The sequence below is a fragment of the Rutilus rutilus genome, assembly GCF_951802725.1.
Source record: "Rutilus rutilus genome assembly, chromosome: 17".
Lineage (NCBI taxonomy): Eukaryota > Metazoa > Chordata > Actinopteri > Cypriniformes > Leuciscidae > Rutilus > Rutilus rutilus.
Window position 1 is genome coordinate 892793 of NC_140230.1, and position 15271 is coordinate 908063.

Consider the following 15271-nt stretch of genomic DNA (forward strand, 5'->3'; position numbering starts at 1 on the left):
GCGCATGTTAAAACAAAGAGCATCAAGGTACACCGTCCTGGGTTTGACGATTATCCATTTGAAAGTAATGAATGAACAATAATTTGATGTGTAAAATACCAGTAGCTTCAGAGCATGGACTGCTTTTGTGGTTTTAAAAAAATAACAGGATTAGCTATTATTTTGGGCAAACTATTCCTTTAATATTGCTCTCACATCCTGTACATGTATGGGATTTTTTTACACAGAAAATAAAGAATACCAGTACAATCTCGAGGAGTTTTCTAATAAAACCTCTGAACAGAACTGTGAATATTGTTGGCGTGAAAGAACAATGTGAGGAATCTTTAGAAACCTTCACTTTATAATAACTGACCTGAATAATGATCGTCTTTACAGCAGAATTAGTCTAACACCGTGTCCTAACTACACACGACACGACACGTGATAAAAATGCCTCGCGGCGACACGATGAAACACCAAGTGTGGCGATGATAACCTCAGGTACTGTTTATGTGCTTTATTTAATGTTAAAACCGTATAATGTGACTTTGAATATCATTTAGTGCTCCAGCTTTGTAGATGTTAAAGCAACAATGGATTATTCACCTCAGATCTTGAAATTAAACAAATGGAAACAAGTACGTTCTGAGACTGTGAACAAACAAGTTTATTCTTTGACAAAGATTGTTTTAGTAAGTCAGTAGCCTATGTATTTTTAATAATGTTTTTGGTGTAATGTTTGTGAATATGATTATGTAGACTTAATCAATTTTCTTGCGAGTGCCGTCAAGATAAAGCTCGACGCATCGTTTATACTCGACGCGTCCGCACGAGCGCGAAGGTGCGCGCGGCAAAAATGACGTCATTGCGGTGTGGGCGGTTTTTGTAACAACGCGCGCGGCGCCGCATCCGAAGATGAACGACTTCGAGCCGAAACTGGCCGAGCTCGACCTTCTCACCACACCGGCACCCCGTTTGCACGTCTAAATGAGTTGCTTACCTTTAAAAAATTAGCATACAATAGCATAAAATTTAATTAACATAAAGGTCCATGTTTAATAAAAATGTTCACGAAACTTAATGAAATGTTAAGTGAAATTAGAAAATATGTAAGAGATCCTTAATTTAGTTATATTGTATACACATTCTCATATCCATATATTTTGTTTTATTGTCACGAGTAATAATCTCAGGGTTTACTGGGTTTTACACGATTCTGTTTGTAGTGTGGTATTGGTGGTGGTGAACTAAAATAAACATTGTCACGTGTGTATAGCTTTCATCTTCTCACCGCTGATTCCTGATGGTTTAGAGGACATTACTCGAGTCGCCCCCTGTCGTTTCAAAGAATAGTACAACGGCGAGCGCGTCGAGTATAAACGCCTCGTCCGTTTGGGGAGGTGCGCGCGCAGTCAGCGGAGACTCGCGCTGCGGAGCCAGGCTAAAGTATAAACAAGGCTTTACTCTCTGGTGCCGTGCACTCGCCGCGAGACTCCGCCCACACGCTGCTCTGATTGGCTGTGGGCTTTGATTGATTTTGATGCATCTCGCTCTCGCAGTCGCACCGCTTCTGGTGTGGACAGGCAAATTGCTTGTCGCTGGAATCTTTTTGTATCGCGTCTGGTTAGGACACGGTGTCATATTTGATAAAGTTTGCATCATCAGTTATTATGTCCCTGACTCTGCTCCGGAACGCCAGTAAAGTGAGCGAATGAGGAGAAGTGTTGATTATAGTCAGATGATGATGAGGAGAAGTGTGGATAATGGTCCGATGATGAGGTTTATGGATGCGTGTTCATGTTTGAGTGAGCGAGGACAGAAGCTCCTCCAGCTGTTTCTCCAGAAGCTCGTGTTCTCCGTCGTTCTGGAGGATCCAGTCGAACTGCAGTCCCTCATCCAGGCCGCACTCGGACTCGGCGTCGTCCACACCTGAGCAGTGCACAACAGCGTTAGCTCTTCAGGGCTCTCGTTTATAAAGCACTTATAATACGTGCGCCCGAAAGCAAAAGATGGCATATGCCAACAAATATTCAGACTTATAAAACGTATGTTGCCACATTTCACTTCCATTCTATCAGGGGTAAATCAAGAAGGAAGTATACACTGTACTGTGTCGTAAATATGAACACATCTCTCCTATTCTCAGATCTCTACACTGGCTGCCAGTTCACTAGAGAATAACGTTTTTAAATCTCTACATAACTTATCTCCTTATCTCTCTGAGCTTCTTCATCCCTACACTCCCTCCGCCTGGAAGCCTGGGATCCCGGACTCTGCTGGGAACGCTTCGCTCTAGACTGGAGCGTAGAGGGCCACGACTCTGGAGCCTCGAGAGATCAGAGCGGCCCCTCCTCTGTCTGCTTTCAAGTCTCTTTAAAACCTACCTGTTTTCTTTTCTTTCTAGGGGCGGCAGTGGCTCAGTGGTTCATGTAGATTGTCTACAAACCGGAAGGTTGGTGGTTCAATCCCCGGTTCCACCTGACCAAGTGTCGAGGTGTCCTTGAGCAAGACACCTAACCCCAGCTGCTCCCGACGAGCTGGATCGCCTTGCATGGCTGACACCGCCGTCGGTGTATGAATGAGTGAGTGAATGGGTGAATGTGAGGCAATATTGTAAAGCGCTTTGGTGGCCATTAGGTCTGTGAAAGCGCTATATAAATGCAGTCCATTTACCATTCTTTACTATATGGATTCTTTTCTTCCGTTGGTTTTACTCATTTATATTTGAGTCTGATACTGTTTTGCTACTCCTGTTTTATGGTTACTCTTAGCTATGTTGCTCTTAGTTTTTGTTTTATTTGTTGTTATGCATGCTATCTTTATTTAATCTTGTTGTTCTGTAAAGCACTTTGGTCAGCCTAGTGGTGCTGTGATCTGGTGTGTGTGTGTGTTGTACCTAGGGTGAACCTCCAGCCCCGCTGTGATCTGGTGTGTGTGTTGTACCTGTGGTGAACCTCCAGCCCCGCTGTGATCTGGTCTGCTCTGACGCCTCCACACGCACACACACACATCGGTCGGGAAACTCCTGCCGGAACCACTGTACATCCGATCTCCTCCTGCAGTCGCTGACGATCTGAGAAAGAGCGTGTGTTACTGAGGTGACATGATGACAGGAGAGCGTGTGTTACTGAGGTCACATGACGACAGGAGAGCGTGTGTTACTGAGGTCACATGACGACAGGAGAGCGTGTGTTACTGAGGTGACATGACGACAGGAGAGCGTGTGTTACTGAGGTCACATGACGACAGGAGAGCGTGTGTTACTGAGGTCACATGACGACAGGAGAGCGTGTGTTACTGAGGTCACATGATGACAGGAGAGCGTGTGTTACTGAGGTCACATGACGACAGGAGAGCGTGTGTTACTGAGGTCACATGACGACAGGAGAGCGTGTGTTACTGAGGTCACATGACGACAGGAGAGCGTGTGTTACTGAGGTCACATGACGACAGGAGAGGGTGTGTTACTGAGGTCACATGACGACAGGAGAGCGCGTGTTACTGAGGTCACATGACGACAGGAGTGCGCGTGTTACTGAGGTCACATGACGACAGGAGAGGGTGTGTTACTGAGGTCACATGACGACAGGAGAGGGTGTGTTACTGAGGTCACATGACGACAGGAGAGCGTGTGTTACTGAGGTCACATGATGACAGGAGAGCGTGTGTTACTGAGGTCACATGACGACAGGAGAGCGTGTGTTACTGAGGTCACATGACGACAGGAGAGCGTGTGTTACTGAGGTCACATGACGACAGGAGAGCGTGTGTTACTGAGGTCACATGACGACAGGAGAGCGCGTGTTACTGAGGTCACATGACGACAGGAGAGCGCGTGTTACTGAGGTCACATGACGACAGGAGTGCGCGTGTTACTGAGGTCACATGACGACAGGAGAGCGCGTGTTACTGAGGTCACATGACGACAGGAGAGCGCGTGTTACTGAGGTCACATGACGACAGGAGAGCGCGTGTTACTGAGGTCACATGACGACAGGAGAGCGTGTGTTACTGAGGTCACATGACGACAGGAGAGCGCGTGTTACTGAGGTCACATGACGACAGGAGAGCGCGTGTTACTGAGGTCACATGACGACAGGAGAGCGCGTGTTACAGAGGTCACATGACGACAGGAGAGCGTGTGTTACTGAGGTCACATGACGACAGGAGAGCGTGTGTTACTGAGGTCACATGACGACAGGAGAGCGCGTGTTACTGAGGTCACATGACGACAGGAGAGCGCGTGTTACTGAGGTCACATGACGACAGGAGAGCGCGTGTTACTGAGGTCACATGACGACAGGAGAGCGCGTGTTACTGAGGTCACATGACGACAGGAGAGCGTGTGTTACTCCATCAGTGACAGAATGGAGAAAAAACCTTGGGAGAAACCAGGCTCAGTTGCTCAGTTCTCAAACAGTGTGTGATTATGATTATGATTACGATTATGATTATGTACCCAGACGGGTTTCTCAGCGTGTTGGACGGCCAGCCGGCAGAAGAAGCCCGAGTCCTGTTGTCTCCTCATCTCTCCCCAGCGGATCATCTCGGCCCGATGCCTCTCCTTATACTGACCACAGCCCAGCAGCTCCTCGTAGTCCAGATCATGATCCTGAACAACACACACACACGTCAAACATCATGATCCTGAACATCACACACACACACACACACACACACACACACACACACACACACACACACACACACACACACACACACACAAGTAAAAAATCATGATCCTGAACATCACACACACACACACACACACACACAAGTCAAAAATCATGATCCTGAACAACACACACACCAGTCAGAGAGTGTTTACACATTAAACTGATATTAAAATGAGCACTGCACGACTCTGGATAAACTGCGAATCATGATTTATGATGTACTTGTTTCATTACTGGATTAACTGTGATATATGAGTTATAGTCAGACAGGAATAATGATGCTGTGAATCCTCATATCTGAGTGATTTCTGGAGGATTATGTGACACTGAAGACTGGAGTAATGACGCTTTGATCACAGGAATAATAAAAACACTATACATAGACAACAGCTGTTTTACATTGGAATAATATTTCACTGTTTATACTGTATTTTCTGATCAATATTTGTAGATTTTATTCTTCAATAGATTTTCTGGACTACTGTTTCATTTACATGAGTTATGGGTGTGATAAAGTACAGGAGTACAGTACAGTACAGTACAGGTCATTATTCTCCTCACCCTCAACTACTGAGATTGAGGAAACAACGAGAGGTCAGAGGTCATTTACAGCAGCTTAGAAGAGAGGGACATTACAGCTGTAAAGAAGCAGATCCTTCCTCTATACTGTGATGTGCATATACTGAAAAAGAACAAATGTAAGGCGGAGCTTGGTTCTGTGCGCCGGTTGCTGATTGGATGTTGGGATGTGGGCGTGGCTGTCAACAGTGAATGCAGATGAGCGTGTGCATAAATGCCTAATGTATCGAATATGATACAAAACAATTCACATATGCAAACTTTTTATTTTAAGTTAAAAATATTTAGCCTAAAGTTTAGCAACCTGCGTGTTATCACACATGCCAGGCTCTACAGGGTTAAGGAGTGTAGTATACCTGTGCATACTGCCGTTTGAGTGGCGCAGACAGTCTGAGTATACAGCACACCTCTGCAGTCAGCCTGCGATCACAACAACAGCATCAGCATCAGCGTTCATGCACAACTCACCTGTGCGCGCGACACTCGAGCTCACCCGTGCGCGCGACACTCAACTCACCTGTGCTGAATCAAATCTGCCACATAATCCTTCCCTGACTTCCGCTTCCCACTGAATAACAGGATGATCCTCGGCTGTGTGTGTGTCATGGCTGTGGTCGCATGTACTGTGTTCTCCACACTCATAAACACATGGTCAGTGTGAGGAACGACTTCATCTCGACTTTACCGTAATGAACCAAGATGTCGCAGCCACGGAAACGCATAAACACGCTTTGACGCTGCTATTTTAGTTTTTCTCACTCAGTTATGTTTATTCATTTATTTAACTGTGTTATTTAAGACATCAGTGCAGATGTTTCTTCCACTGAAGGAAGCAGTGAATGTAGCTGTGTGATGTTAGGTCTGCGTTCGCGATGTTAGGTGTACTTACGGTAATCGCGCGAGAGTCACGCCATCAGCTCACGGGGGATGTGCTTAATATATTCACATCCTTTTTAACGCGAGATTAGTTTGATATGACTTATATGGCACCAGAGACTCTTTCATAAAACAATTGTCTTAAAATACTCACGTATTTCTTTACTACTTTTTTTCTGGCATCACTGACCCGGAAGTGAAACCACACAAGCGGGTCTATGAATTTTGTTTATTTTCATTCACCGAACAAAGGTGTCAAAATATGGACCTGTATGTGTGCTAACACTCGGACTAACTGCTTCTAATACATATACTATTTCCTTCTAATATCTTTATTTATAATTGAATGTTTGATTTGATTTCACTTTATCGTCATATGGAGTTTTCCCTCATGTTTGAGAGACGAACAGCTCATCTGATACATGTTTTATCTTGTGCTTTAAATGACAAATGTCTGATTTTACACGGATAATAACGTCCAGATCTCGGCGAGTGCGTTCTTTTAGTTCCCCGTGACCCGGAAGTGCTGGATCCGCCGCAGTGCTGTGGCCACTTCTCCTCCTCGGGTGTTTGTTTACCTGTGAGGTTCTGCGGTTCTGGACTGGATGTGATGAACGGAAGCGCGAACACGCCTCTGGATAAAGAGGAGCACGTGCTGAAGCTCGGGGACAGTTTCGAGAAGAGACCCAAATCATCCTTCCACACCATCAGATGTGAGTGACTCAAACACAGCTCTAAGTTAATCTCGAGATTAGTGTTTAGCAGAAGCACCTTTAGCAGCTGAATAACACATCCCGCGCGTAGAGGTGATGTGACGTCATTGACAGCGGGAAAATCAGACTGGATAATTTTGGCGCGATATTAACGGACAACTGAAGAAGCTAATGTAATCTGCGCTCTTTTATTATTTTGGCCCTGATTAATTACCAAATTATTAAAAAATATATATATATTGGTAACACTTTGTTTTGATGAAAATTGAATTTAAACAAAGTGAATATTCAAACGCAAAAAATGCAATTAATTTTTATTTATTTAAACGCATGAAAGTGAATTTGCGAACAAGAACAAATGTGGGCGGGGCTTGATTGTGTTCGTGTGGAATTGGTTGAATAAAAAATTAACAATCGCAACAAAAGATAAAACTGAACAAACGATTGAAATAAACTGTTTTAAGATTTTCAGGAGTTCAGGTTCAGAAACTAATCAAATGTAAAATAACACTGCGCTTTATAAATAAAATATACATTACAAATATAGTTACAAAAGTTATTCAGTGAAGAACGAGTGAACTTTCTCTGTCTGTTGTTGTTTGATTAGTGTTATTATAGAGACGCACACATGAACACAGAAAACAGCGCTTGGTTTAAAGTCATATTATTCACAAAGGAATCGAAACTTTAATTTTATGACAAGTATCGGATTCCAGAACTGGAATAGAGTTTCGCTTGCCTGTGATGTCACACTGTTAGCGAGCCTGTCCTGTGTGTGCTCCTCAGATGACTTTAAGCCGGCGTCGATCGACACGTCGTGTGAAGGAGAGCTGCAGGTGGGCAAGGGCGAGGAGGTGACCATCACACTCCCACACATCCCGGTAAGAGTGTGTCCGTCTGCCGTATGTGTGTGTGTGTGTGTGTGTGTGTGTGTGTGCTCACTCACTCTCGTCCGCAGGGATCCACACCGCCCATGACCGTCTTCAAGGGCAACAAGAGGCCGTATCAGAAGGACTGCGTGCTCATCATCAACCACGACACGGGCGAGTACATGCTGGAGAAGCTCAGCAGCAGCATACAGGTGAAGAAGACCAGGTGAGCACGGCGGAGGAGCCACTCATGTGCTGAGTTTATTAAAGACACGCAACACACCTGCGTCTCTCTCCTAATGACTGAAGCAGGGTTATTAGGCTGCTGTCACTTTAAGAGCTGCACGGATCCAATATCCTGATACACACGCGCTCTCTCTCAGTGTTTACATTCACCTAAGACATAACCGACTGTGTTTAGGAGGATATTCGGCAAAATCAGCATATCTGTGCGTGGGATATTTGCCCCTTTCGCTGCGTGTCTGAATACCACAGTATACTCCGCTTATGCGCACTCGGTCCCGAGCGCACACAGAAAGCCGTCTGGGGAACAGCGTCTCTTTCGCAACTTTATACGCTTTTAATGACACTGTTAAATATCAAACTCGTCCTACAGTTTGGTGTGAAGCTCAGAACTGAGTGAATCCAGTTAATCCACACGATAAACACGCTCACCTCACTCAAGCTCACTCAAGGGTGGTGTGGCACAATGGATAAGACACATGCCTTTGGTGTGAGAGACCCGGGTTCGAATCCACTGTGAGACACCAATGTGTCCCTGAGCAAGACACTTAACCCCTAGTTGCTCCAGAGGCGTGCGACCTCTGACATATATAGCAATTGTAAGTCGCTTTGGATAAAAGCGTCAGCTAAATGAATAAATGTAAATGTAAATGTAAGCTCTTCTGCACTGGGAGAAACTGCTGGTGTCTGTGTTCGTAAGCACTGATCCAGTATCCACATTAGGGTGGTCCTTATTTTTAAAGTCTCCAATTGTCATGCTCTTAATCCTTCAAATTGTTCCTTTATATAAGAAAATACAGCATGGCAATTTTTATGGCAGTAACATAATAATAACTGGCAGCTCAATAGCTTTAAACTTTCTGAGATTTTGATGATTTTCGTAAAAACAGATCATTTGAATTGGTTTTGTACCTGGCTAGTGCATGTGTGTGTATGTCTGCGCTCATGTGTCAGTGAGATGAGGTGTGGATGATGAGTGTGTGTGTTGGTCAGGGCCGAGGGCAGCAGTAATGATGAGTGTGTGTGTTGGTCAGGGCCGAGGGCAGCAGTAATGATGTGTGTGTGTGTTGGTCAGGGCCGAGGGCAGCAGTAATGATGAGTGTGTGTGTTGGTCAGGGCCGAGGGCAGCAGTAATGATGTGTGTGTGTGTTGGTCAGGGCCGAGGGCAGCAGTAATGATGAGTGTGTGTGTGTTGGTCAGGGCCGAGGGCAGCAGTAATGATGTGTGTGTGTGTTGGTCAGGGCCGAGGGCAGCAGTAATGATGAGTGTGTGTGTTGGTCAGGGCCGAGGGCAGCAGTAATGATGAGTGTGTGTGTGTGTTGGTCAGGGCCGAGGGCAGCAGTAATGATGAGTGTGTGTGTGTGTTGGTCAGGGCCGAGGGCAGCAGTAATGATGAGTGTGTGTGTGTTGGTCAGGGCCGAGGGCAGCAGTGATGATGAGTGTGTGTGTTGGTCAGGGCCGAGGGCAGCAGTGATGATGAGTGTGTGTGTGTGTTGGTCAGGGCCGAGGGCAGCAGTAATGATGTGTGTGTGTGTTGGTCAGGGCCGAGGGCAGCAGTAATGATGAGTGTGTGTGTTGGTCAGGGCCGAGGGCAGCAGTAATGATGAGTGTGTGTGTGTGTTGGTCAGGGCCGAGGGCAGCAGTAATGATGTGTGTGTGTGTTGGTCAGGGCCGAGGGCAGCAGTGATGATGAGTGTGTGTGTTGGTCAGGGCCGAGGGCAGCAGTGATGATGAGTGTGTGTGTGTGTTGGTCAGGGCCGAGGGCAGCAGTAATGATGTGTGTGTGTGTGTGTTGGTCAGGGCCGAGGGCAGCAGTAATGATGAGTGTGTGTGTTGGTCAGGGCCGAGGGCAGCAGTAATGATGAGTGTGTGTGTGTGTTGGTCAGGGCCGAGGGCAGCAGTAATGATGAGTGTGTGTGTTGGTCAGGGCCGAGGGCAGCAGTGATGATGAGTGTGTGTGTGTGTTGGTCAGGGCCGAGGGCAGCAGTAATGATGAGTGTGTGTGTTGGTCAGGGCCGAGGGCAGCAGTAATGATGAGTGTGTGTGTGTGTTGGTCAGGGCCGAGGGCAGCAGTGATGATGAGTGTGTGTGTGTGTTGGTCAGGGCCGAGGGCAGCAGTAATGATGAGTGTGTGTGTGTGTTGGTCAGGGCCGAGGGCAGCAGTGATGAGTGTGTGTGTGTGTTGGTCAGGGCCGAGGGCAGCAGTAATGATGAGTGTGTGTGTGTGTTGGTCAGGGCCGAGGGCAGCAGTAATGATGAGTGTGTGTGTGTGTTGGTCAGGGCCGAGGGCAGCAGTAATGATGAGTGTGTGTGTTGGTCAGGGCCGAGGGCAGCAGTAAGGTGCAGGCTCGTCTGGACCAGCAGTCGTTGAGAGCGACTCCGCTGACGGCTCAGTTTCGCACACCCCTCCGGCCAGCAGGGGGCGCTAGGAGCTCACCAGGCAAAGACCACCCTTCACCAGAGCCACAGCTGGACGACATCAAGCGAGGTCAGACACACACTCGCACACACACGGGTCGCTTGTGTTTTCAGTATTAGCATTTTTATAGTTTAATACGGTGCAGTTCCCACTGATCAGCCAATAGCGTGAGAGTAGTCTCTGCACTGTAAATAACTGCGTTATTATACAAAAAGGCTTCAATATTCAGAGAAAAAGGAGTTTTCCCCTTAGCGTATAGCTACGCAATCGTCGTTCCCTTATCTCAGGTTACGTTAGTAACAGAGTCCTATCTCCCGGGAACGAATACGTCACAATATTCCTCATTATGATAATTCATACGCAGAATAAAGGGGCGGGGCCTGGTTGAGTTAGTTAGTAGTGTGTTAAACTGGCGGTTATGGTAAGGGGCGGGACATTTCCCAAACACACTCGAAGCGCTCGACCAATCACAACACACTGCTCCAGCCGACCAATCAGAGCACAGTGTGCTTTTCAGAAGGAGGGGCTTCATAGAGACAGGAAGTAAACAGTTTACGGTTGCAACGCTGACTCCAGTGCTGTGTCGAGGTGTAATGTGTGTGTGTGTGTGTGTGTGTGTCTCAGAGCTGCGGGCTGATGTGGACGTGATCGAGCAGATGAGCAGCAGCTCTTCTTCCTCAGACTCGGGCAGCGGCGCTGAAGACAACAGCTCCGGCAGCGACTCAGAACCCGACACTCGTCTCTCTCCCGGCGGGAACAACACGGACAACGGACTCAGCCAATCACAGGGCAGCAGCCAGCTGATGAACACGCTCAGCCAATCACAGGGCAGCAGCCAGCTGATGAACACGCTCAGCCAATCACAGGGCAGCAGCCAGCTGATGAACACGCTCAGTAAGACTCTCACACACACACACACACACACACACACACACGCATGTTATTTCCTGCGTCCCAATTCGCCTACTCATACTATGCCCTAAAAGTATGAACTCTGTTTGTGAAGAAAAAGGACACACTTTTGAGTGTGTAGCAGAAGAGTAGGCGAGCTTTGGGACTTTACTTCGTCATCTTTAACGGACAGCCCTGTCGCCTGGTATAAATGTTACAAATTATTAATGAATTATTATAGTTATGTGAATCCTGTCACCGTAAGCTGCCCTGTCAATCATCTCGTCACAGTTCAAATCCTCCACATTCAATTCAATTTAATATCCTGTCGTTTCGTAATGTAGTCGATCTGCCGGTCTCGGGTCTTCCGTGCGGAGACTCTCCTCGTGTGTTTGCAATTTGAATATTATGATGCATTTAAAAGTTAATGGTTAAACGTATCTTACGTACTCGCACATCCGCCATGTTTGTAGTTTTTTAACACTTTTCACTCATATATTTGTAGTTCTAATCGAATCCTCGTCCAGCGCGCAGTGAGTTGTGGGACCTCAGCCGTTAGCTTGTTCTGCGGAAGAAGTAGACCATCCGGGTATATCTGGAATACTCATTTCAACACTGCGATTTGGGACGTGCTAATTCTATTTTCGGGTACTATCCATCGAATCGGGACGCAGCGATCGTCTCCTCGTGCCCAGCAGAAGATGAAGTGTGTGTTGTTGTCCTCAGGAAACGATCTTCAGCTGAGTGAGTCCGGCAGCGACAGCGACTGACCCTCAGACCATCAGCTCGTCTGCTCATCCCAACATCCCGGAGATTAGAGAATGTTTTAAAGAATGTAAAATTACTGTTAGATTTTATTTTTATTGCAAAGGGAAGTTTTTGAACAGATCAGGTTGTGTGATGATGCAGTATTGTACCTCTGGTTGTTCAGTGTTTTTATGAAGTTCAACATGCTTGTTTATTGTTCAGTGTTACACACATACACACACACACACACACACACACACACACACACACACACGCACATGTGAAGTTCAGTCACGTGTTTCCTACAGTGTGAAAGCAGTGTAGACAGATGATATAAATTACTTCAGCTTATTTTTGTTGTTGTTTGTGTTTTTATGACTTAAGACTCACAGTCCTTCATGTTACATGAAATATTTGAAATCCTTGTCGAAACCAAAATATGTGTGTGATCGTCTCTAGACATCGATGTTGTATATAGTGTCTGTATTGTCAGATAAAAGACAAAAACAGAGCAGTGTCAGCGAGTCTGAGTGATTATTGACTCTCTCTCAAACATTACAGCCCTTATGTATAATAATGCATTATAAAATATTTTTTTATGCATTAATTATGCACCTTATTATGCATTGTGTAAGACTTTAACAAAGATAGATCTAATTGACTGGTTACTGCACTTATTAATAAATTAAATCAAGCTGATCTGAAGACATGTTTGGAGACCTTCATTCCTGTAGTGCCTGATCTCTGGACAGAGATGGAGTTCAGAACAACACAGAGTTCAAATCAAAGGTAAGATGTGAGCAGGGCCGGTCCCAGCACTGAGATCAGGACCCAAGCTGCTTTACCAGCCGTTTGAATCCGATCCATTCACCATCGGACTCAACAATGCTTTATTACCTCGTTAAAAATAAATTGAATAAAACATATAGAGAGGCGATAATGTAAAATAGTTGTGACAATCTTTACTCCAGTAACTTTTTAAGCGTAGGTTTATTTTTTAAGTCAATTTCTTTAGACATATCTTAAGGGAACATTAAGCCGTAAAACGCTTAGAAAACAATTGAATAAAACAAGGATGTAAAAAAGAAAAAGAAAAAAAAAATTATTATGTCCAAAAAATCTTGTAATTAAAACTTGTAAAACATTTAAAACACTTAAATGTGTTTTCATGAAATGTGACAAATTGCCTTACATACGATGACCTCTGCTGCCCTCTTGTGTAAGATTTTTATGGCCACCAAATTAAAACATATATACTGAACAAAATTATAAACCTTTGGAGTTGGTTTATGGTAGAGAAATGAACATTCAACAGCCCTGGTGGACATTCCTGCAGTCAGCATGCCAATCGCACACTCCCTCAGAACTTCTCATCTGTGGCGTTGTGCTGTGTGATAAACTGCACATTTTAGAGTGGCCTTTTATTGTGGCCAGCATAAGGCACACCTGTGCAATACTCATGCTGTCTCATTAGCATCTTGATATGCCACACCTGTGAGGTGGATCGGCAAAGGAGAAGTGCTCACTAACACAGATTTAGACAGATTTGTGAACAATATTTGAGAGAAATAGGCCTTTTGTGTACATAGAAAAAGTCATAGATCTTTGAGTTCAGCTCATAAAAAATGGGGGCAAAAACAAAAGTGTGTATTACTCGTAAAAAAAGCTAGATATTGCGAATACATTTTGCTTCTAAAATAAAATAACTGCTTTAATTTGTCATTGCACTAACGTAAAAAAGTCTGTAAAATATTTATTGTTAGGTGATGAATAAACTTATACATTTCATTTAATAATTTGTGCACAATATTTGGCTTAAATCAATCAAACGATCAAATGATTAGTTGATCTCTCCTAATTTCATGCCTTTTGCAGTAAATCCGCTTTATGACAGTTGATATTTTAAATCATTGAAATCATTTAGAAATATAAACACAAAAATTGGATACGCTTCACGATTATGCGTGTCAACCTTGCGCAGGGAAATGCTAATCTTCTCTGTATCGTTCCAATTTTAGTACATGTGCTGCCTAGACAGCACGCTAATGGAGAGAGGAACACCTATATTTACTGTTCCGGTACTGGCTATTAATGTGCATGACGGTAGACAAAAAATGTAGACAAAATTAAGGATAAGGGCTGTAAGTTATACAACAAGCTGGTTATATCGCAGAGCTGTTTATGAGAAATCTTGAGCACATTAAAAAGATAATAAAAACGTACATTTTAAGAGGGTTTACTACTGTTGTAACAAGCAATCTGAGACATATGCAAAATACTCGCGTTCTTGCGAAATGATTGGCCTTCTTGTTTGTCGTTGCCCCGCCCCCTCAGTGTGTCTGCAAATCAGAAGCGGGAAATGTCAGGGAATCAGATTCAAAATAAATCTGTTTTTTTTTTTTTTTATGTATATCATTGTTTAGTGCATACAGTATTTAGAAAATAACATTATTTCATCTTAATTCGAACTATTGTAAAATTATAATTATAATACGTTTCGTAATGACAGTTCATAAAAGGCTGATGGTAGACTTTGTAATCATGCTATTTTCTTATTCCATATCAGTGATAAATTGTTTAATTCTTTCTGGAGCGGATGTAGTCTAGGAGGTATTCTGTTTACATCAAAGCTGCATCTAAAAAAATGTATACCATTTAAAAAATAAAGTTGTTGTAAATTAATTGCGCACCACGTGATTGGAGATTACGAAGGTTATGATATTTTGATTAAACATTACGAGGTCAATAATAATTATTATTATTAGTGAAACATATGTACAGATTATTTGTTCATAGTAAGATATATACAACATGCATTTAGATTTTGAAGGTTCATTTCATGCTTTTTTGTATTTTTTATTGAAATAACAAGGAATACAGAGTCATACAAAACACTTGAATCTATAAAATATTAAGATCACAATTCAGCATCTTGTATCAAAAATCAATAATACTTCTAATACATCAAGTATCCTCTTCAACAGCTGAGATGTGGTAACAGCGATTGTTCTGTACTGAAGTATTGAAGAGAGTTGTAAAAAAACTTTAAGTCAGTGGAAAATAGACTACCATTTGGTACAGTTACAGATTTGTCCCAAATAAAATTAGAATTTTAGTTATATTATCCATTTCCAATAAACCGGTATGTTCATTTCATGCTGTCAAAATCTCTAAAAATCTTCTTACAAGAGGAATCATTTTAAGTCATATTAGCAGAATTTAAAGCTCTTGAATACTCCACATTTTCAAAAATTTTATGATTATTATTTAATAAAT

At 43.8% G+C, this 15271-nt stretch overlaps 2 protein-coding genes across 3 annotated transcripts; one reads left to right on the plus strand and one right to left on the minus strand.

Annotated features, from left to right (window-relative positions):
- Positions 1 to 164: 164 nt before the first annotated feature.
- pmvk (phosphomevalonate kinase) lies at positions 165 to 5888 on the minus strand. The gene is made up of 5 exons (XM_084385001.1): positions 5755 to 5888; positions 5594 to 5657; positions 4442 to 4594; positions 2926 to 3055; positions 165 to 1911 (listed from the first exon to the last, which is right to left on the minus strand). Exons 1-5 carry the CDS (start codon positions 5877 to 5879, stop codon positions 1778 to 1780), a joined length of 606 nt encoding a protein of 201 aa, XP_084241127.1. The 5' UTR covers positions 5880 to 5888; the 3' UTR covers positions 165 to 1777.
- Positions 5889 to 5993: 105 nt separating this feature from the next.
- Positions 5994 to 12512, plus strand: eaf1 (ELL associated factor 1). 2 transcript variants are annotated; one of them, XM_084384999.1, is made up of 6 exons: positions 5994 to 6826; positions 7613 to 7707; positions 7785 to 7921; positions 10260 to 10426; positions 10982 to 11251; positions 11975 to 12512. In XM_084384999.1, exons 1-6 carry the CDS (start codon positions 6724 to 6726, stop codon positions 12016 to 12018), a joined length of 816 nt encoding a protein of 271 aa, XP_084241125.1. In that variant the 5' UTR covers positions 5994 to 6723; the 3' UTR covers positions 12019 to 12512. The 2 variants fall into 2 exon arrangements, with proteins under 2 accessions (XP_084241125.1, XP_084241126.1); XM_084385000.1 differs by having other exon boundaries at positions 6193 to 6826; positions 10982 to 11212; positions 11975 to 12169.
- The last annotated feature ends 2759 nt before the right edge of the window (positions 12513 to 15271 follow it).

What these genes read in the sequence shown, in the direction of transcription:
- pmvk (XM_084385001.1), bottom strand. Translation starts at nt 5,879, where the DNA reads ATGAGTGTGGAGAACACAGTACATGCGACCACAGCCATGACACACACA. An exon ending in GCAGATTTGATTCAGCACAG is followed by an intron (nt 5,658 to 5,754) that starts GTGAGTTGAGTG and finishes TTGTGATCGCAG; the next exon opens with GCTGACTGCAGAGGTGTGCT. An exon ending in GGGCTGGAGGTTCACCACAG is followed by an intron (nt 1,912 to 2,925) that starts GTACAACACACA and finishes TGCACTGCTCAG; the next exon opens with GTGTGGACGACGCCGAGTCC.
- eaf1 (XM_084384999.1), top strand. Translation starts at nt 6,724, where the DNA reads ATGAACGGAAGCGCGAACACGCCTCTGGATAAAGAGGAGCACGTGCTG. An exon ending in GCTGGACGACATCAAGCGAG is followed by an intron (nt 10,427 to 10,981) that starts GTCAGACACACA and finishes TGTGTGTCTCAG; the next exon opens with AGCTGCGGGCTGATGTGGAC. An exon ending in CCAGCTGATGAACACGCTCA is followed by an intron (nt 11,252 to 11,974) that starts GTAAGACTCTCA and finishes TGTTGTCCTCAG; the next exon opens with GAAACGATCTTCAGCTGAGT.